General features: G+C 41.1%; 1 protein-coding gene across 2 annotated transcripts in view; it reads right to left on the reverse strand.

Annotated features, from left to right (window-relative positions):
* The window catches only part of LOC100706642 (PDZ domain-containing RING finger protein 4), a 112,569-nt gene that overhangs the window by 40,732 nt on the left and 48,635 nt on the right, over nucleotides 1–23,202 (reverse strand). Inside the window, exon 1 of one of the 2 annotated variants that reach the window (XM_003443908.5) lies at nucleotides 6,439–6,921. The exons of the other annotated variant lie outside the window; for it this stretch is intronic. Coding sequence (XP_003443956.1) covers nucleotides 6,439–6,507 — 69 coding nt within the window. The 5' untranslated portion in view covers nucleotides 6,508–6,921. Of the gene's footprint in view, nucleotides 1–6,438; nucleotides 6,922–23,202 lie in introns of those variants that run through there. 2 annotated transcript variants of the gene reach the window in all.

The raw sequence follows: 23,202 nt of genomic DNA on the forward strand, positions 1-23,202 counted from the left end.
GCCTTCATCAACAACCATTTCTGAAATATATAAATATATACTCCTAACTCCTGTTATAGTTATTGCCTTGAAATGAGTCAAAGCACGATGCTCTGTTGCAAATCCTAAACCAGCCAATCAGTATAGACCGGCAGTTTGCGTATTGTTGTTCCACATCAATTCATATAACTCAAACTAAAATAAAATGTAGGCTTTTTGTCTAGAAGCAGGTAAAAATGTTTCCTTTATGCATTTAGCTCTGTTTAGTCTTATTTGCTTAGGATTATCTTCTTAACAACCCTCAGATGAGCCCTTGTTGTTTGAGTCAGTGCAGTGTTGTTTGAGTGAATGCATCACCACCACTGGCACTACCCTGTTCAGTAGGTTTCCACTAAGCTGCTGCTGCTGCTGCTGCAGGGCATGCATTACTTATCATATTTTAGTGGTACAAAATAAGCAAAGGTGGGCCAAGACTAACAGGAAGCTGACAAAAAGATCACTAGCTTATTACTGCGTCCAAAGGTGGACGTCAAACCACTTCAAAATCTATCCGAGTACCTCTAGGACTTTGTTTGCCTTTATAATTGGTTTCTTGTCATATCTGTACACATATATTAGATAAAACCCTCCTATCACAGTCCTTGTCTGAATACCTCAGCGCAGCAGACGGCAAAAACAAGAAGTTCTACATCTGATGGCCAGCGGTGATATGTCGAGAAATTTATTCTCAGAGAAAGAGCTTTAGTTTACTAAAGAAAATGGCATGTCATGGTTTGTTTGTGCAGCTTTTCCTCGGTGGTGGCCGCGAGTCAGATGAAAGAAATCGGTACAGACAGGAGCACATACAGGAGATAAAACTAATTTTGAAGAGCCTTGTTCATCTTGGGTTGGAGAGCAGCATGGAGACAAAGAGGTCCAGGAGCAAGATGTGTGGTAGAAAAGGTCAGTTGGGTTCTTATTGAGATAAGAAACAGATGAAAAGGAAAAAGGTCACTTCATCAGCTCCCTCTTGAATCCCTTTTGCGCCTCCATAGGGAGATTTCGTGGAAGAACTGATAAAAACCCATTGACTTTATGTCTTGTGCCAAATGTAGCATCATCTGTATCTGAGGAGCAGGGCACACATCTCCGTGCAACAATGTGCAGTGAGGATTTTAATTACCTTTTTTAATTTCACCTCATCGAAAACATTGTTTTTGAAAACTAATTTGAGCTACTGCAATTTGAAATGCACAAGCAGTCATGCAATTGGATATGTGATTCTCACAAAATTAGACTATGAAATCCCCAGTTACATTGTCAGTGTGAAGCCAGCATGAAGCAGTAGTTATGCAACAATCTCTGCAGTGTTCTAATAAGTAGGGAAATACCATTAGACGCTCAGAGTGACACTGACATTTTTTTTAATATTAGACACTATTTATGCATTTGCCCACGTGCCTGCACACGTTCGAAGTGACAGCTTTAAAAATATGGACCTTTGTATTGTTTGGGAACAGTAAAAGTGTCACCGAAAGCCTGGATTATAGCTCAGGCTAATCTTTCCAGGGTGGACACAAGATCAATCAAGCAGCACATTTTTCCTCTCTCCTCCCCCTCTTTCTTCACTCCCATCAATTTTAATGGTTGAGGGACATCTTTCAAAAGAAACATAATGGGACAAGAAGACAGATGAGAACATTTGTAGTTAACTGTCTGGAGATAGTGCTGAAGGTGTGGTGGGGGGTTCGACAGCCTTAATGTACCATCAAAGCATTCACAGGCCCATGATAGAGGCATACCCATAAAGCATTAACGCTGTACTAAAAGGCAACTTTTTTCAATGTGTGCCCCCATTTACTGAAGACCTGCAAACAATGTCTTCCTTGTTAATCCGTGCAGTGTGTCATTCGTCAGTTCATTTGTTGGTCTATGATAAAACCATGCAATAGTGGGGAAAAATGTATATCACCCTCTACTAGTTTACAGATAAACTAGTAAAAAAAAGTCGATTCTTGGAGTGAAACCAACAGGCTGAAATCAGAGAAGTTTAGCATCTGTTTGAATCTATTATCAAACCATTCCTGAGTAGCTGGCCTCTGTCTTGTACTATTTATTTTTTATATCACACCTGGTGCTTTTTCAGTCTTCATTCCACATTTAGTAGTGAGTCCAACTGAGTTGTAGTAAAACTGAGCTCCAGATTATTTTAAACTTGCATTCTTAGAAGGTCAAAGAGAAAGAAACAGAGTGATTTTTAAAAATTAATTAATTAATTAATTTTTTTTTTGCAGAACTAATAATCACTTCAAATCCCAGTGACTTGATGACTAACCAAAAAGAAACGAAGCAAAAGGACCACAAGATGGCAATGACAGCTTCAGAAAAAACCAAAAGGGGTCCCCCAGATGTGACAACTTTCATGTAAACCTGACATTTATATGACAGTCATTTCTTAAAAAAATAGAAAAGAGGTCAAATGTCTTACAAAGTCAAAATAACGCAAAAGTATACTGGTGCACGCTCTCTTTATGTATCAGGTGCAGCTTGCTAGCCATTTCTCAGGAAGTTTGGCTCTTGGGAAAACTCTTCAACATTTATTGAATACATACCCATTACACACATGGCTAGTGGCACTGCAGAAGCAGGAGCAAGTCATCTGTGTCCCCCCCTTAGATTGCCTCCAGTCCACAGGTTTCACATCTGATGCTACTACACAAAATAGAATATCCACCCAATTGCAGGACCACCATACTGGGAATTGCCTTTTGCCACAGAAAACATAAACTCCAGATCTGCTTCATTTCACATCTGTCTGTCCCATCCCGTCAACCGTGTGACCCTGCTCAACATGACATCGCTAAACTCTGAGATTCTATTACAGTGCAGTTGGCCTCCCGCACACTGTCCCACTCTAAAATTCATGAACACCGCTTTCCGTTTTTTTATATCTAGAATATTCACTAACCATGTGTTTTTGTTTCCTGGAGAAACGTGTGTGTGTGTGTGCGCGCACCCAAGCTGTGGCTGCCTCATTCTCATTCATATGCATCAGCAAGTTATCAGGGACTGTTGTGCCTCATTGAGCTGAGAAGCTGCTTTCCATTTATTTCTCAAATGCAGTGGAGAGTGATTCTTCTCCTGCCTAATAAAACTTATAAAAGTGGCTATACTGCTTTCAAAACTTCTACTAACAAAAAAAAAGCGAAGCTCATTGGGCAATTATGAAACAGGATAATGAAATATGGAGAGTATGTGCCGTGCAGTGTGAAAGGTGAAATTCATTACCCAGCCACATTTGGAGCAGCTGGCTGCTACGGTAGATAGTGGTGGCTCACCGGGGAAGTTTTGAGACCTATTGTAGGTGGATCTTTGGTTTTGATCGCAATCCCATTACAAAAACAGCTTTTGTTGAAAGCCAATGCAGGCTGTTCCCGCAAAAATCTTTAACTCTACACTGCATTCCTCGTCTCATCAACATCTGCCATCCTGCTAATTAGGCCCAAAAAGCCACACATCACTGGGTTTTAGTGGTGCACAGGCAATGTGTGACACTCACGAGGGGAGCTCATGGACACAATGGGAATTTCAAAACCCTGCTAGATCACAGAGCGAATCGGATACAGTTTGTTACTGCCTGCAAGATAGCCTGAGCACCCACATGGTGGGAAATACATGCTGTAAGAATCTGCCTGACTATAGCTTTTGAGTATAGCTGCATGAGCCTTGGGTCTACATGCTAAATGCATAAAGCAGTCTACTGTTCAGTCTACAGGTTATGTCTTCGATGACGAAAGTGCCGTCATTGGGAGGTTAACTGGAGTGGAAGCCCACAGAGATCAGCTGGAGCAAAGGTTAAAAGAAATGCAATCAAAGAAGATGAGCAATCAGAGGACTCAAACAGAGCAGTCAAAGACAGAAAGATGGACAAGCATTAATCGGTCGGAGTATAAAAATAAATGTGAGGCTGGAAAGTTAGAAAAAGAACAAGGCCACAAGAAGATTGCTGTGTCTTCTTGCTCAGGCAAGAAAGCTGATTCAATAAACAAAGAATCTCAGCTCTGTGAGATAGCTTTGCAGGCCAGCCGACAAAGGTGAAGATATTTTCATGCAGAACACCTGCAGCCGTGAGAATAGAAGAAAGGGGAAACGGAGGGAGTGCGAGTGAGAGAGCGAGCTAGTCATAAATCTCCCACAGCTAGCAGGGTCAGGCAGACGGAGAGAGTGTCAAAATTGTTTCTGGACGTGAAGGAAAGGGGAGAAAGGTGGCTAACCAACCCCTGCGACTGTCTCCTGCTCTTCAAATCAACCTGCCACGAGGCTGGTCAGTCACGCTGTGACACCAGCAAGCCATTTCTATCTCATTTGCATACACACACTCACATACTCTGCATAATAATAGTAGAGTAGCATAGCAAGCGTGTGTGTCTGCGTACAATTCTAGCTGTGTGTGCATTTCTGAACAACAGAAACACAACCAGAAGACAAAAACAACTACACAAGCTGTGAGAATGATGGGGAAAAAGACATGTAGCAAGGGCGAAAGCTAGACAGACAACATGTAAGAAAGACGATTAGATTGCTGGTGGCGAGAGCGGTGAGTACAGCTTTTTGCTGTCACAACATACTTTTCCTGACTGTAAAAACATTGTTTGCCATTCTCGCAGGCAAAGCTCTGCTACTATAGGAGACTTGCCTCACTGTCCATCATCTTCTGCTTTTGGTACCCATCCTGCTGTACACCGTACATACTGCTTATTTGTTCAGAGAGGACATGTTTGAACGTGTGCATGGAAGTGTGCTTGCAGTGCTGTGAAAAGAGGTGGTTTCAATGTTTCTCACTGGTGAAGGAACTATACACTTCCCTTCTATTCCTTCTTTTTTCCCTCCTGTGTGAAGGACGCTTCACCTGCTCCTGCTCCTTTCCTCGATTCCCTTTTCACCCTGCATGATTAACAGCTTACTCTATATTCCCATCTCAGTCTTTATCCTCCTTACTCTATATCCTTTCTGCCTTGCCTCCCACAGTGGTGGTCAGAAAGCAGCTGCTGATGTTGCAGCTCACACCTGAACCAGCTCAGTATATCAGTGGGTGGACAGACATGCCAGAGAGCTCCTGTCAATGGCAACTGTGCCCTGGAGACTGCCCCACTTGGCGGATACTGAGCCCCTTCTGCTAGACTACTAGAAAGGGGAGTCAACACTATTTCTTAACAAGTGGTGCAGAGAGAGAGGGACGCAAAAAGCCAAGATAAGCACCAAGGCAGCACTATTTTTACAATCCTTCTGTGGCGAGGCAGGCACTGCAGTGGCTTCCTACTCATCCTTCGGGGTCCCTTGACAGTTCTGTTTGCTAATATTAAACAGGCCATTAGTGTGTGCAACTTCCTCTGCTGCTGATCTTGAAGCTTGCAGCCCACCTTTAGCGTAGCACCCTTTTCTGACCATTAAAGCAGCTCAGAATCTCGCTGACAATGTTCATCATCGTAGTTTGGCAGCATCTCAGGGCGCACATGAGCCCAAATCTACAGGCAGTGGTTAACCAACGCTGGTTTACCTCCCCCGCTTCTTCTCACCCCGTCACTTCGCAAGGGTAAAGAGAGACATTTCACGTCTAATTAATGCACAGGATGGTTGTATAAAATGGCTAATGAGGCTGTGATCACAGCGGTGTGAAGGCAGGCACTACTGCTGGGGAGGGGGATGAGCATGACTCCACTTCCAGGAGACACATTGCTTCATAGTTATTAGCCTGTCATAGGAAGAGGGCTAATGGGGAGAATGGAGGTGCTTGTTTATGTGTTTGGCTCCACCTCAGTCAGTGAGATGTGTGTCCTCCGCCTCTTTGCCTTTTTCCTGACAAAACGCTCAAGCAGTTGCTTAAAAAAAAAAGTTTATGCTGTTTCATCAGCTGCGTCAGCCTTAAAAAAAGAAAAGAGCACATTAAGGGAACTGATATAAATGTGCAGTCAGATGAGCAACATTTGCTCGAATGTAGGCGCTGTTACCTTTGAGAGCAAGACTATCACACTCAAGTGATCCACAAGAAATATAAACAGAGCGACTGCTGGTACAGCACTGAAGTGTCTAATGAAAACTTTTCATAAAATACCACAAAAAAAACCCTTCGGCAAGTCTCGCAGAACATTATGAAAGAAAGAAATTGGAACAAACACGTCATGTAGTAGAAACCAGGTGCTACTATTCTATTAAAAAACTTGCTCCCTCAGCACGGCTCTTCGAGCAGGATGAATGGACTGCACACTAGCTACTCTCTGAGCGACTGCTCATTACTCAAATCACATCTGCTGGTGAGTTAGAAGCCCCTCTCTCCATTATGCTGCCTCACTTTCATAGTGCAAATATATTCATTTCAATCTTCTACGTAAAATGCCCTCAACGAAGCTCCGGGCTTGAACTGCTCTCTTCGAAACATGCACACACAGACAATATTCGATACCAAAGTCGGTCATGCCTCACCTGTGCGATCTCATACAGGAGCTTGTAGTGTTCCTCTCGCTTCTGTAAAGTGCACAGATTGCAGCCCATTATAGTTGTCGTGGAAACGCCAGGCGTCCAATTCTCCCCAAGTAGTGGTGGTACGGACACAGGGGGGTCACCCTCCACACTGGAGCGCTGGTTCTCATCAGTCACTCCTTAGCGAGCATCTCTTTTCAGGCATCCCATTCACACATTCAGGCAGTCATAAGCAACCCCAGCTTAGAGGAACAGAAAGCTCCAGCTGAGCCTGACAGAAGAAGGTTCAGATGTGAACAGCAGCAGTGAAGTAGCGGCGGCCGTTTCAGCATCAGCCGGAGTGTCTCCTCTATCCCGCTCCCTCTATTTCAGACTCATACACTCACACACGCACACACACAGGCGTGCGCACAGGCTCATACACCAGAGTTGTGACTCGCGCTCACTGAGACACTCCCCCCTTTTTCTTCCTCCGTTTCGGCGCACATGAGCACACCGATACCAGCTCATGAATAATGAGGGGAAGACGCTGTGATATTCATGAGAACAGCGGCAGGAAGGGAGGGGACTGACAAAGAGGGAGGAGTGTGCTGGAGCAGGAGCGCTGGTTCATTAAAACTGAGGCACAGTTACACAATAAGCTCCTTTGTGCAAACAGCTCCTGTGAGAAGCTTGGGCAGGGCTGACTGCACCGAGACCGCACAGCACGGGCAAGCGGAGGGTTTCTGAGGCTTATGTGTGACCTACCTGCATGTAAGCCTTTTCACTGGGTTTATCTGCTGAGAGAGAGGAGGATGTGTTGCAGTTCTGTCGGAAATAAGGAATTACACTGGCTGAGGAGAAGTAAAGCAGCAAATGCTGTTTCAACACATGATTTAATAAGTTCATTTACTAATAAAAAATCATTTAGTGCTTGTCTGTTTAATACATATCACTAAATTATTTTGGTTTTGGACCTTTGGTAACACGTTTTAAGAGTTTTGAAAACCCCTTAATTTTTACGATAATGTTTCGTTTTCTCTGATTTTGCTGCTTTTCTCTGTGCCTTATGCATTACTCAAAACAAGAAACCTTCTCTTTTTCTCCATATTTATTTTATACATTTATAGATCTACATTTCTCCAACTGTTTCTAGAAAATCGATAATAGTAGGTGCATAACGAAGAGAAGGGCCAATCAGTTTAATGAACACAATATGACATATTTGTGAGGAGTATGCACATTTCCAACTTTGTCAAAGTTAAAAAAAAAAAAAATGAGTTGAAGTCGGCATCACATATTTATAACTCCGGCACCACTGCTGTTGCTGATAATGGTGTGTCCCCACAACAAAACTGGCAGCAAGTAAAGCCACAGACCTCAGAGACGATATATCAATCACCAGCTTCCCTCAAATTGTGATAATTGCAAGACAATAAACCTTGGCTATTGTCTCACTAGCAGGAAGCTACACAAGAAATGAGCAATAACTGTTAACAAATTGGCCTCCGAGCCAACATTTCTGCAGAATACAGTGAAGAGTAGATGAGTGCTCATCAGCTGGCTACTGGGCATCTAACCCCCCAGGGAGGCCATAATCCGATTTTCTGGGCTTTAATTTTGCTTCACTGCCTGGAGGCAAGCCAAACAGAAATCACCATTGTGATTAATACCTTCCACCGTCTTTTCCTCTACCATCGTCTCCACCGCCGAACCGACCTCCCCGCCCGTCTCTCGTCACCCCGAAGAAGCCACCAGGAGCGGGTTTTCTGCAGTTGCCAGGCAATATCAAATCCATGAAGTGCTGTTCACTAAAGTGTCAATTTGACATCAAAGAGACTTGTTGCGAGGATGGGGAGCGGGGGATATAATACTACATTTGATGAACAGAGGACTACGGAGAAAGTGCGCGTCAGAAAATCAGTCTCCTAAAATTGTATATCAAGAAGCAAAGTTATGAAGTGCTGCTGAGCAAGAGGAACTGTCTTTTCGTTTTCCTGTGGTCAGATGGAAAATGTAAACCCATTAAGGATCCTATGCAATATACCCACACTGCATAGGAATATAAATATTCCATAGACAATCTGCTGACAGTATCCAATATTGGTACATGTGAAGGAGTGTTTTCAGTGTTCGGCTGTGGATGACCATCACTCTGTGATGGTGCACTCAGTGACCCCTTTAGGTTAAGATGCTCATCAGTCACCCAAATGGTCTTTCTCATCATCTGTGAAGTGAGACTGATACAGTAGCCTTTGCCTGCGGTCAAGCAGCACCTCTCGATGAGACGTGCAGATTGAGGAATGCTCTTTGAAGAGTGCATTAAGACTGATAAAAGCTCTTCCGAGCTACTTTATGGCCACGGCTTTTACAGTTTGATGGGGTGAATTTACCTGAGACTGCGCTTCCAACGCAACCTGAGGGCAGGATTTACACATTAAAGTTACATTTACTCAAACCATTTACTTTCTAACAGGGTGACGCTCAGTGGGTTTTATAATTTGTCTCCTTGTGTGTCCCTGAAAGCCTGTAGACGTTATGATTTATGTTAACAATATAAGAAACTTAATGAAATGTATTGTTTAACATTTATATGGGGAATAAAACATGCTACCGCATATAAAGTCTCCGTTTCAAATTGATGAACGCAGATTCTGTGCCCTCTTTGTGTCACTTTGCCTTCGACTTCCCAACTGTCCTTTTCTCCTGTCCAGCTGTCGTTTATCATCCAGTGTGCCCTTTGCCTGCTCTCGTAGAAACAGGCTCTCAGTCGTGTTCATTCTCCTAGTTAATGGACCTCACATCACAGGGAGCGGAAAACCAATTTGTCCTGACTTTGATGGGTGCATTTTGAGATTTCTTTAACCGCATTTCAAACAAACTTGATACTCGAGCTCACCTTAAACCTGAAGTTATAACCTTCAGCCAAGTGTGTAATGCAGGTCTATGGTGCATCTGTAAACCCCTTGTGTCCCCAGACATGTCTGCCTAATGCTCACACGGGCTTCCTGTGTGTCTATCCTGTCCTGCATAAGTGCACACATACAAGCCCACAAACACTAAAACGAGCAACAAAAACAAAGTGATGTGGATGCTCCTGGCGCGGAATGTGAAATCATAATCAGTACCCGCAAACTGTATTTGTATTGATTTTTTGTCTGGGGATAAGTACCAACCATCACACAGAGCACAAAAGTTGGATCAATTCAATATTCCACTTCATGTGGTTCAACAAGCTGACATGCGCTGCATCTAAATGACTTTCAAAAAGGCTAACACATCGAGGCTATTTTTTTCTTTCCATTCTACCTTGCAACACAGCTTTGGCTGCCACTCACTTCTATTTTGTGTAAAGCAGCCGGCCTCACCAGACACATCACGATATATTATCACACTATATGATATTATTGTGATTTTTCACAATATGCCGAGTATTGCAGTAACATATATCGTGATTTAGCACCTTAATTTTTAAATTCATTTTAAACAAGATCTGTTTTATCCAAAAAGATGAAATTCTCTCAATTCACTTATTTTTGCTGCAAAATGAGATTTTCAGGCATAGTAACCCTGTTACTAATATCTGTCATTAATGTTCCTACAAGACAATGTCAGTCTACTATCAGTGTGTGATTGGGGTCAAGTTAGCAATTACAGGCAGTTTATTTCAAATAACACAGCAATTAACTGTAATAAATCATTGAAAATTACATATCTGAGGACATCTGTATACACAGAAATTCACATTTAATTGAAATTTATCATCCATCCATTCTCTTCCTCTTATTCCATTCAGGGTTGTGGGGGTCGCTGGAGCCTATCCCAGCTACCATAGGCCGAAGACACAGTACACCGTGGACAGGTCGCCAGCCTGTCGCAGGGTAAAATAGTGAGACAGACAACAATTCACATTCACACCTATGGGCAATTTAGAATCACCAATTAACTTAACCTCACTAAATGCATGACTTTGGACTGTGGGAGGAACCAAAGGTAGCCAGAGAGAACCAATGCAGACACAGAGAGAACATGCAAACATATAAAGACAGAAAGGCCCAAGCTAGATGGTTGATTCAAACCCAGGACCTTCTTTCTGTGAGGCACCAGTGCTAACCACTGCACCAGAAAAAGCACCAGCTGCCCCAGAAATTCACATTTAAATATATGTAAACCCTCCTGCTCTATAGGAATCTAACCAGAATACAACTAGCTGGCAGCCAGTTGAGTTGAGTCCCTTTGAGTTGTGCGTAATGACAAAGACTCCTTCAGACTGATACCAACATGTAGGCAATTTGCTTGTGTTCATAAATTTGATTGGAATTATTTGCAAACCTTTGACAACCTCTCTTAGAGTGACTGCAGTCACTCCGAGTCAGACTACAACTGTTCGCAGACAGGTTGCCTCCTTTCAGGCAACCTGTTCAATCGTCTTGCAATCATAAGCAGTTGTGAATGTGCATCGTCCTCAAGCTCTGGGCAACCATTTAGTCACCACGCATTGCAATCAGTTGCATAATGTGAAAATATGATAAGAGTCACCAGACAGCCACCAATGGTTTTTGGCTGAACCAATTTAAAGTACGTTTGCTCAGCTACTGTTCTCCCAGGATGGCAGTGCATCAGATGAGGTCTCTTGTTCAAAGTATTCCCAGATTAATTTAAATTATCTAATAAAATATCATAATTATATATATATCGATACAATATCGCCATGGAAAATATCACAATACTATAACCAATTTTCCCCCCACCCCATTTGGTTTGAACAGAAAGGTAGAGATCATTCGAAGCTAGCGAACGCTATATTCTAGCAGTTGTGTAAACTTACGCTAACCTTGACAGGAAACATGAAAGCATCCTAAATGAGTCGGAGCTTTAATGAGAAGGAGTTATTGCTGTGATTACTTGTCTGTGGCAATGTCTGTGAGGAATATCAAATGTCCCCACAGCGTTTAATACATAAACAGGTTTATTAGGCCAGCGCTGACACACCATCTGGGTGGAAATCTCTTTGGTGTGAGCAGTGAAGATTGAAATCCCGTTCACGTGAATGGAGAGCCGCGGGGACCTGAGAGCGGTTTGTGATTTGATGTGTGTCTCAGATCTGATCGCCCACTGCCACTGCAAAACAGCCGCTTCTCCTGGGTATTCATGCGACCTGATTTGGGAGTAATTAAATGAGAGTCTTTTATGAATGAATCATCGTCGTAGCCTGCTTTTCACATGACAGCTCTGAAAGGAATTGGTCCAGTGTGCACATACAAAAGGATAGGTGAGTGCTTCAAAACAGGCTTGGCCACATCATGTGAAGCCAACCAAAACATCTTTCTCAATGACAATAAATTATTAAAAAGGCTTGAATCTTTAATTCATGTGGGAACATGACCGTGGCTAAAAATAGCACACCATAGGCTCTTTTAAATGATAACATATGTAATGTTGCTTTGTAAGCAATCGGCATTTTGAAAAACTAATTTATTGGCTGAAAAGCAATTTAACCTCATATTACAGCCCACATAAAGCCTCTGTTATGATCAAACAATGAAATTATCTGTTATTAATTTGGAATAATAGCTACTGAACTGTGTCATTGCTATCATGGGCATCGCACAAAATCTTCTCACCTTTTTTGGTCAAGTTTCAGCAGAGGTGTCAAACACAGGGCCAGAATCGGGCTGGTAAATTGGGTAGCGCCTTAAATTTGAAGGAGGGAATAAATTTTAACTTTTAACTGTAATTTTATAGATTTTATAGATTTTACAACTTACCTCCTCCATGGTTATTCATTAGTAAGTCAACTAAGTAAGTAATTAAGTAGGACTCAATGACTGATAAGTTCCTGTTTTGTCCCTGTCTACTATAAAAATGTGTTTTTTATAACAGTAATAAATAATTAACAAAAACCTAGAAACTACCACAACTTTTTCTGAAATTTTAAACATTTATTGATTGTAATTTATGCCCAAAGAGGAATGGCAACAGAGCTATTTCATTTACTCCAGCAGCATTGGTTCATAATGGAGAAAAACCGAGATGTACTATCGAAATTGCACTTTTCTTAGAAAATATCTCATATATTAAATGCAAATAACAATTTTTTTTAAAGGTCTGTCACGTAATTTCGTATAACTCTTCACCAACACATCTTACCACCTCTCAAAATGTAAATTAAAAACTCCAGCACACCACACACAGAGCCATCCTGCACGAAATCTGGTTAAACCCGAAGCCTCCCGTGTGCCTGAAGATCAAACAAAGTGCAAATCAAACACTAAGCTTCAGCTTTTCTCTACCTGACTTCTGAAACTTCTGAGGGAGTGGCATGTGCCAAGCACTGGTTAGGTTCTGGGATCAGGAGTAAATGAAAGTATGACTGGTGCATGTGTGATGTCTGCCTACGCCTACAGTGGTAAAACCTGTCAATGCTGTGACATATGAGAAAAATTCTTCATTTTTTTCCTTTTACATTTTTGGACCGGACTCACAAATTTGTCCCATCAATCTAATATTAAAATATGATGCACATGGATGTAAAAGAAATTATCACTGAACATATCACAGTATAAACAAAAATCCCAAAACAGAGGTTGCTACATTTCCCATAACCCATTTTCATTCAACCCTCCTTTTCTGATAAATAAATATTTACCTAAATCATCTATTTTAACACGTTTCCTGTCTATATATGTGTATACATAGCCTCAAGCTACAACTAAAGAAATGTCAGTAACATCAATATTGAGACTCCAGAGTCACATTTATGAGCATAATCTGTAAATGTTCAATTAGAACGTCATTATAATTTCTAGGAGAGCGAGAGGGAGATAGAGATAGAATCGCACACAGCTTCATTAAAACTGTTATCATATCACCAATCCCCCTTTTAGACTAACAGTTTCATCACCCTTTGGCTGCGCACCAAGCTGTCTAAGTAATCCAATTTTTTCATCATGTCAGAAACACATCATGTGTGACCCAGGTGTGGCTCATAGTACGAGCAGTGAATGTTACATCGGTTTAACACTTGTCAGAGTAGTGACCTTTTCAGCGAGGCAACATTCAGTTTAACACATTCAGCTACTGGAGAAGAGGGGCGTGAGGGGGCGTGGGGACTGAAAGACAAGATCTTTCCACTGCTATCTCTGCTGGATGCTCCAGTCTGTTTTCATATTCATTTAACCCCAGGCTGTAAAGTGTGTTGGCTGACCCCAACTGCTGCCATGAAAATACTCACAACCGCATGACACCGTGACCCCGACACCACCCGTGTAGCAGCACACCCTCAGGACATCCTGCATTGCTGCTGCACCAGCCTCCCTGCAGTTCCGGGGGAATGAGAGTGAAAATGTTTGTTCCCATATGTTTAACTTTGATGGTTGTTAACGCTCCCCAGCCACCCGTTGATAAATAGTAATAATTCCAAATGCATTAAGCACTCAAGCATAAACATAGCATAACTCTGAAGTATGTGTCTGTTGATCCAGCCAAGACTGAGCAGAGGTCCAAAGGGCTGCCTGCTTTTGTTTCCTAAGACTATAATGATATTTGTGGTTGGATACAATCCCCGTGAGCAGTGGGCTCACACTCTTTTTATTATATCATATTCCAATATCATCTGACATACAGTAACAAGGCTATAGAGATTCCCTGCTATACTGCATAACCCTCCACAGTGCAGGTATAAAAAGTATTACAAACACCCTTAATTGCAAGATAAAGCTAAATCGTAAAATAAGATTTTTTTATTTGAAATAAACACAGACCAAGAGGGAAAATACTATATATAATTAGGCCTTGCTAGTTTTCATCTTCTTAGTATTAAAAATTGACTCTGTGACATTCCATCACACCAAATGAAGGTCATCTGCAGGACTGTCATCTATTGCCTGTTTTACTTTTTTAAAAGAACACTTAAGAACCAATTGAAAGGGTAAGTACATTTGTGTGGTATAGCCTTGCAATTCTTACTATAGACAAGTAGCAAACATGTACAACAGGCATATCATTGATTTCAGACTGTGAGCACTGCTGGCTGAGTCCTGGTCGATACGCAGTCAATACACCTTTGATTGTGGATGAGAGTTTTGTGCTCCAGAAGAAAGAATGGCAATCTATACAGACAATCAGCTCAGGGGGCAAACGGGTTAGACTCATACCAACTTGTTCTGCTTGAGCTATTCAAGTCTTATGCTGATTCTAGCATAAACACCTTTTATTGTGTGCCAGCCAGTGCCTTTTGAGGCAATGTCACCAACAGGTCATCTCATTTTATGGACACAATAGCAGCGTCCTGATGTTGGGTTCCAATGTCACGTTGAGACAAAGTCACATGCAGCACGTCTAACGGCAGTCGGCCCGCTCGCAATTGATGTTATACAAAGAAAGACCTGAAAACTTTAAGTTGAGGCTTTTAACAACCTTGAAGCTACAGTACTTATCATTTTTTATGCTAACAATAGATCTCAGTATATATGATACGAAAGAGATGACAAACCAGGACAAAATTATCACTCGAATCTGCAGTTGGAATCTCCGGGTCAATTGACTTTTGGCTTATGCCAATACCTTTTTCTTTGATAAAGTAACTGTAGACTTTTTGCCAGTTACTAACAGTAGACAAAGTTAGCAACAGGCAGTGTCATGTAACACTGTGATTACACCATCTATCATCTAGGGCAGCGGTCCCCAATCCCCCGGGCGTTTGGTACCGGGCCACGAGAGTTGAGGCTCAGGTGTGAAATTTATGGTTTTCAGGGTTTTTATCATTTTTCAGTCATTATTTTTTAATCGTTTTTTATCGTCAACTCAGTTTTCCTGGGTCTTTTCCCGTGTGTTATGAATAAATCTTCTTTTTTTGGTACCGGTACTGGTTTTATTTTGTTATATTTATCCGCGACACCTTAAAGGTCAGTCCATGAAAATATTGTCAGACATAAACAGGTCCGTGGCGCAAAAAAGGTTGGGGACCGCTGATCTAGGGTCTATCATTGCTGATAATAAAGGTAGCCAAAAAACCAAAATACTCATCTGTGTGTGTGTTGTGAGCTGTTAGTACTGACATGAAATCACAAAACTTGCACGCTGACAGAAAAGATTAAGCGGGAATGAAACTGAATGACATCTCCTGCCATTTTGTTTTCAATTTGTAATTCTAAAGCAATATTACAGTGCTGCATGGTATGACCTTGGCAGAGGTCTATTATACGAAAATCACCTGATGTATTTTTCGCGATTGATGAAAACCCCCAAAAACATAAGGAGCTAAAGTAATAATAATAAGATTTAGAGAAGCTGAAAAAGCAGACTAAGTTCATCTCCATGCTGTCAGACTTTGGCAGCATCACAGTAATTTGTCTTTGCTCTACATCAATGCAGCAGCAGGCCTGTACCAGCACCCCTCACGTACTCTATAATTTGTTTTGTGATCGGCTTGCTCATTGTGCTCTTCCAAGCGCTTCAGCTAGCCTGGTGGGTGCACAAATACCTTCTTTTCTTGTATGATTTTTTTTTTTTGGTGACTTTTATTTCTTGCCATGCCAGGTGAGAGAAAATCATCTGTGTGCGCCTGAGGATCAGCTTAAAACCTAAACTGGAATGCTCCAGAATCAGAACGGCCACAGATCCACTGGTAATAGCAGACCTGCAGATGGATAACATGCTTGTTTTTCAACACACAGATTAGTCAGGAATTATGATGATACCCAGGGGGCAGGAATCTTATTTTCTGTACTCCTGATAAGAAAACAAGAGCAGCCTGCAAACAAATGGAAAGCGAGGCAGAGGTGTATGATTTAGCATGCTGTGCTGCAAGATGGCGTGTTGGCACTCTGGTTTAGGGGACTGGATGAGACTGTGTCTGATGGGTCATGTTTTAGTACTGGTTACAACAAACAAAGCTCCTGTAACATCAATTTTGCAATTCATAAAAATCACATATTTATAAAAATCACGTGTGCTGTCGTCTTAAAGCTCTTAAAATTCAACTCACAACTGTTTGCAGTGCACATCTACTGCTGTGACGAAGGAAAGGGGAACTTGGACAGTAAAACGATTGGTTAAGGTCGATGCTAACAAACATCTGAGCTTTCACATCACTTTGGAATCCATTATGTTCCCAAAAAAATAGCACATTTTGAAGCTTCTACGATAGATAATGAGTTCTAACAAACCATTCACTATTTACACTCTTAGGTTTGTTTATGATCTCTGCTTGATATTTTTCTTTGACTCAGAAAAACCTGTATTTTAGCGTGTTTAAAATTTAAACAAAGTAAAAATACATTTATATAAACTAGTAATGTTCTCAGCGGATGAAAACTCTGTAGTTGGGCCTTAAAGCATACTTACTGTACTGTATATGTAAAATTGTTACATTTTAGCAATAAGCTAAAAATGTAACAAGTTAAGCAGCAACTTACTGCCACTTAAATTAACATAAAAACAACCACTAAACTTAATAATTTCTTACATGCCACTATTTTTTATTAAATTTGTGCATTATTGCCTTACAGAGTATCATTACATTATGCACAGGCTTTTAGGCCTTTCTTTAACTTATAATTAAAAAGATGTTTTGAGTCTACTGAGAGAGAACCACCTCAGAAAAATTTACACATTTCTTACTCTCTTCACGTTGCAACATTATTTTCACATAGCTGCGTGATTCATTATTTTTCTTTTAAATTATATATATATATATATATATATATATATATATATATATATATATGAGTGTGTGTGCTTATAGCTTTTAACAATTTCTGCTGTTTATACATGTAATGCTACAGAAGTCCTCTTTCTATCTCTGAACAGCCATTTTAAAACATCATCACTCTGTTCTTGAATTTGCATACTTTAACTTTTTGATGACTTTCATCTGATCAATAAAAATAATTATCGAAGACCTTGTTGTCTTATTTGCAAATAACAGACTGTATGTGCTTGCAAGCTGGCTAAAGTTAATGAGGTTCATCTCTCTGCAGATCTCTACTTGATGAGCAAGACAATTTGATCAAAAGTGAGTCAGTGAATATTTAAAGAGAATTTTTTTTTAAAAATCACTTAAGCCTCTGATTGCTTCTTTCTCTGTTATAACTGGCAGAACAAAGAGCAATGTCTACGAACGTAAGAGCAGAAGGATTTGAACTTGATCAAAGAAAACCAAATCAGGTAAATATTTCACATGGTGGCCAGATTCACAATTTGCATTTAAAATCAAAACCTGAAGCAATTACTTCTGAAGTATGTACAAAAATATGTATTAAACTGTGCCAGACAAAATGTTTGGCACCCTAACCTGCTCTTGAACACAAATATATATATATGTATATGTATGTGTCCCTTCAGGTTGCACTCTTGAGCTTAGTGCACAGGTACAAATACGTACAAAAGAGCTAACCCCTCTCTGCCACTCTACATCCCAAAGGAGAACCATTGATTTTCTAGTTACAATCAACACCAAATTATTGAATGTCACTTGATGAAGTGCTGGGGTCCGCAGGCACTTTGCAACTCGTCGTCTTGCTATAGCAACCCCGTCTGTTTGACAGGGCTTATGACAAAAAACTCCTTTGCGGAGATTCATCTTGAAAACGGCCCTTTCTACTGGAGCCAGTGCCCTTAATCCCCACACACAGACCAAGCACCAATCTCTGGGTCTTAAACTTGAAGCCAACAAAGAAGTTGTAAAATTGTACCTTCTCGAGTGGCCGCTTGAAGGTGACTCCAAAAGCGAGTCAATCCTGATAGAATCCAATGTTAAAATACTTTCCAGTAGCAGCAGGGAAAAAAAAGTATGTTTGTAGCTTAGTACAAAAATGGTTTTGGTTTCTGGCTATTATGCCCCATCAAAACAACAGCGTGAGAGGTGATTCTTTTTTAAAACTCACCTATTTAAACCTCACTTGGGGCTTAAAGTGATGGCTGTAGCCACTTAGACTGACAGTGCCAACTGTGCTGGTTGTCGTCTGTGACAGAAACAGGCCTCTCAGGAATGTCTGTGGCGTTGGCACCTTTTGGATCATTTTTAATGTAATTATCTGCTAACTAACACGGCTTGCTGTAGGGTTAATTATAGTAAGTATATGAAGTCTGTGCTCCAGTTTAAGTGAGTACAATTGTTGAAACTGTGCAAATGCTAATTAGGACTAATAAGCAGATACTGTTCTACCTCTGAACCTTTGCACCTTGCTAACGATGTTCAGTGTTAACGGATAATTTGGCAGTCATCCAAATATGATCGCTTCTCCAGAAAAACAAAAACAATCAACAAAACAACATGGCAGCAGCCAACACACTCGAAATGAGACTTCACAAAGCAGTGATGCGATGTGACGTCACCTCACGGTGGCTATGTCTGTCTTTTATAGCCCACGATACTTTGCAGATACACACTAGCTCATCGTTTCAGAGAGAATTTCAGTATTTGAACTCTGGGGGACAAGGCTGGACTTACAATCCATGAATCATTAAAGAAACTTTATATTAAAATAGAATTTGAAATCATCAAAACAGATTTGCAGCTGCAACTGCTGACACATCAAAACGTTTTACAGACTCCAAGGCATTGATCAGGATGGGCAAACCGCGGTCAACAAGCAATAAAATCAAAGCGCTGAATCTACACCACTGACAAAAACTACTGCATTATCATATTAGGCTGCATTTCTCTGTAACAGCCATCTAATGAGATTATACATCTTGGATGTACTGTTTTATTGATTTGTCTGTTATGCTTGATGGACCTCGGGTAGCTGCAGGGCATCCTCGCTACTCATATGGGACAACAAATATGCCGTATCAAAGGACCTAACACCCTCAAACAAATATGTCTTTTGTCTGCTGGCACACCCTTGAGAAATCATCCCTGTGTACCGTTGATCAGATATTAAAGTATCGAACCTACAAGGGTGACCCTTTCGCTGTAGGCACGCAGCCACACACAGGGCAATATTCCTGACTCTGTATCACTGAATAAATGTCTGTTGGGGGGAAGACAGTGGGAGGGTTAATCATAAAAACTCAAACGTGCCCTCTCATCGCCTGGTTCGTCATTAAATGGAGTCCATCTCAAGGTTTTGGGTCAACACGGGTCAACATTTCTCCTGTTTGCTTTGGTGAAGAGAAGGTCGGGGTGTATTCTCCTGCCAAGAAACTGTTAATACACAGGAGATAAATTAGCAAGCCCTCTGGCAGCCTTCTGGGAATAGTTTCCGCCTCAAAGCACATGGCAGATTAAACCAAAGGGGAACAATATTCACAAATCAGCCGATGGTTATGAGAAAAGAGGCAACACTATCTGTCTGACCCTCACCCCCACACTCCAATAAGCTCACACCACACTTTTTGGTCCTCAAAAACTACAGTATAACCACCTAGATTTTGCTCACTGTGCTGTGAGCAACCGATCCATTCATCTGGGAACCGACTTCAGAAAAGAGAGATGTTATTGTCCTGTAAATGTGTATTGTTCTCACGTTTGTCTGTTAAATTATTACAATCCTTCCTTATATAATCAGTGTATTCATTATTTCTGCTCTTTCTGTATTCATCATATTGCTTTCAAACATCTAAAAAAAAGGGCTAAGCTACATTATATTTGAGGACTATACCTGATCAGTGCCTCTTTTATTAGAGTAGTGTTATCAAAAATATTGATTTTTCATTATATAGGCATTTACATGGATCCAAAATATTTTAAATGTTATCAATAGCCATTTATTAGAGTTTCATCTGTCAAACAATCAGGTTTTTCACTGAATGCCATGTTAGGAGGCAGTGAACCCAAAAAGTGAAAGACTGAAATTTCAAGTTAACTGTGAACCTCCTGAAACTTGTTCAGCTTCCAAAGCCATTATTCAGATGAAAGCTTAAAAAAACAGGAGAGTCTGTTGTGCAGTGCAGATTGCCTCTGCGACAGTAAAAAAGCTAAGGTGACACCTTAATTTTCTGTTTCAGAAGTAAAGATAACATAATTCAAAATCCCAGTGGCATGTGTGAAAGTGCTTTTTTTGTGCAAGCCATGCAACACAGCCTCAAAAAGTGTTTGCTGTTTTGTTCACACAGTGGAAATTTTCTTATTTTCAATCTAAGATCAACACTGATTAAATAGTAGCTCAGGCATACATATACATATATATGAGATTGTAGTTCTCTGTTATTTCAACTGGCAAGTGGCAGCGAGTCTGTATGAAAGTTTATTCTCACTACGTGATTCAAACTGTGGCCTTGCAAACCCTTAAGTCCACTTTGCTTCAGTAGTTTCAATCCTGCATACCTCACGAGGACTCAGTTTGGTGTATCATGCTCTGGCCTAGTTGTAGTCGGAGGGATAAGATGGGGAGAAAAGCAGTGACCTAAAACATCGGGAGCTACAGTGGACTCAGGGTCAGAGCGATTTGAACTCTGACAGGGATTTATACGACTGTTGCTGAAATGTGACAATAACATGAAAAAAAGTTTTAAATACTATCTTAAATCTTAGTTTTGTCCCAGTTGTGGGAACTAAATAAATAAAAATATGACAAAATGTACAATACTGCAAAACAAGCATAAAAAGCTAAGATCCTGCCTCAATGTATCTACTTATCCATTCACATTTACTTACCTTGGCTCAGCAAGCACCATCCTGCCCTGTTTTGGCTCAAATGTAATGAATTTTAGTATAAGGTACATTTTTTTAATACTAGTCAGAAGGACGAAGTACACAACACAGCTCCCCCAGTAATTCTGCAAGGGAGTATCCTTGCCCCTTTTCTAACCCTCTTCCAGTCCTCACATCATAAAACTGCTGTTAGCTAATACTGTGTGTTTAATTCCTCATTGTGGAGCTCACCTTGGGGTGGCCCTGCCAAACCCTGCCCGCAGGAGATTTACAGTCAGCCATTTTGTGGACTAATTGCGCAGTCTTAGTGCAGGGAGGTCAGCCATAACCAACACATGGAGCTGGCTTACACACCTGCTACAAGCCAGACCAGGCATAGGGCAAAGCCCTCGAACAGCAGGACGCATCAGACACCGCACCAGGAGTCTCCTTGAGTTGTCTAGAATAAAATCTGTCAGATGTAATTGCTCGTGCTGCCCACTATTGTTTGAAGATAAACAAGTGGCATGTTTTTTATTCAACAGACTCTGTGCTGCTGGATCATAAATCAAAGTCATATAAGAGGTAGATGTCTGATGGTGGAGATAGATAGGCTTCATGCTCTCCTTAATACGGATCTAATCTTTTCAGTTCGGATCTTATTTGTGATTCATCTTCTCCTCCTCATCCACCCATATCATCAGCCTCTTGTCTTCCTTGGTGAACTCTTACCAATCTCCTTTGGACTGCATGGATTAGACTGACATTTCATACATGAAACCAGTCTGAGTTATGCAGATGATCTTTCAGTGCTGTCACCTATTCTTCCTCTCACATTAACATTTCCAGCAGATCCCACAGGTATTAGATCTACAGTGGCCCACCTCATTGACTCCTCTTATTGGCACTGAAGAGTTAACAGATCAGTCCACTACTTACCATTTACTACATGCACTGGAGTGGTTCTGCACATTAAATGAAAGCTAAGCACAGTTTTGCCTTTGTCTAATCATTCTAATAGCTCTTAAACACTATCTATTAAAGGCTACTACAGACTCCATGCTATTCTGAGCACTCACCCTTTATTAAAATCAGCTGACACCTCCATCATTCAGGGCTTGCTTTGACTTTATCACCGCTGTCGACCCTTCTATCTATCTAATTAACCACAATTTGCTAATCACACAGGCCACTTTCCCAGAGCTGTGCGTCCTCCATCACTGAGCAGGGACAAAGGCTCATTAACGGGGTCTGCCCACCATTACCACTGAGAGGTGGAATATAGGGATTCCTCATGTCAATTTGGGATCAAGAGCCATAAGAAATGCAGAGACGCTGCCAACATGCAATCCAGGCAGGTTTGATGGCACGAAGCCAGATACAACAACGTAAAAACAAAACTGTGTGGCGAAAATAGTTCTTTTGCTTTCCCAAGGCTCAGGAAGAGAAGTATTGTATAAATTGCAGGCTGCAAAGTTTGTCAGGAGCAAGTGAGCGAGGAAGGAGGGGAAGGGGGGGGGGGGGGGGGGGGGGGGACAATTTCAGTTTTCATTTTATAGGAAGAGGTGGAGAAAATCGATAGGCTGGATGTTGGCTTATTGCCAACTTGCTGAGGGAAAAATGAGAAGATAACCAAAAAGCAGCAAGTTCTCTTTTTTTCCCCTTACGCTACACTCACATCCTGGGATATTACATCACAAATACAACAGCAAGGTGCAGTTTAGCAGGGCACCGGCAGCACACACACACACACACACACACACACGCATTTATAGCCGGTAGATAGAAAGAGCGAGGCTCATTTCAGAGATGTGAGATCCAGCCTCGATTTAGAGAATCCATATCATGTGTATTTGTTCAATTCAAGCAGGCTTATGTTCTGATACCCTTCTCAGGGGTGTAGATAAATACCTTTTTATTTTATTTAAATTAGTTTTAAAAAGGGGGCAATCATTTCTTTGAACAAAACAAGCAAAATAAATTTCCCCTGTTAACTCCATAACACTGACACATCGCCACACCCTGGTAGTAATTTCTACTGTCACGAGCTTTCATTGCTCAAATATTAATATTGGTATTTCTCTTAAAATCCAGCAAAGCTTTATGTTTTCTTTTTGCAAGGTTTTAAAAAAAATGACAACCTTTTTTTCCAAAAACTGAATGCAAAGCTCACGGTAAAGACAAGCATTCTTGTTTTACTATGTGTT

This window comes from Oreochromis niloticus, linkage group LG7 (genome assembly GCF_001858045.2).
Source record: "Oreochromis niloticus isolate F11D_XX linkage group LG7, O_niloticus_UMD_NMBU, whole genome shotgun sequence".
Lineage (NCBI taxonomy): Eukaryota > Metazoa > Chordata > Actinopteri > Cichliformes > Cichlidae > Oreochromis > Oreochromis niloticus.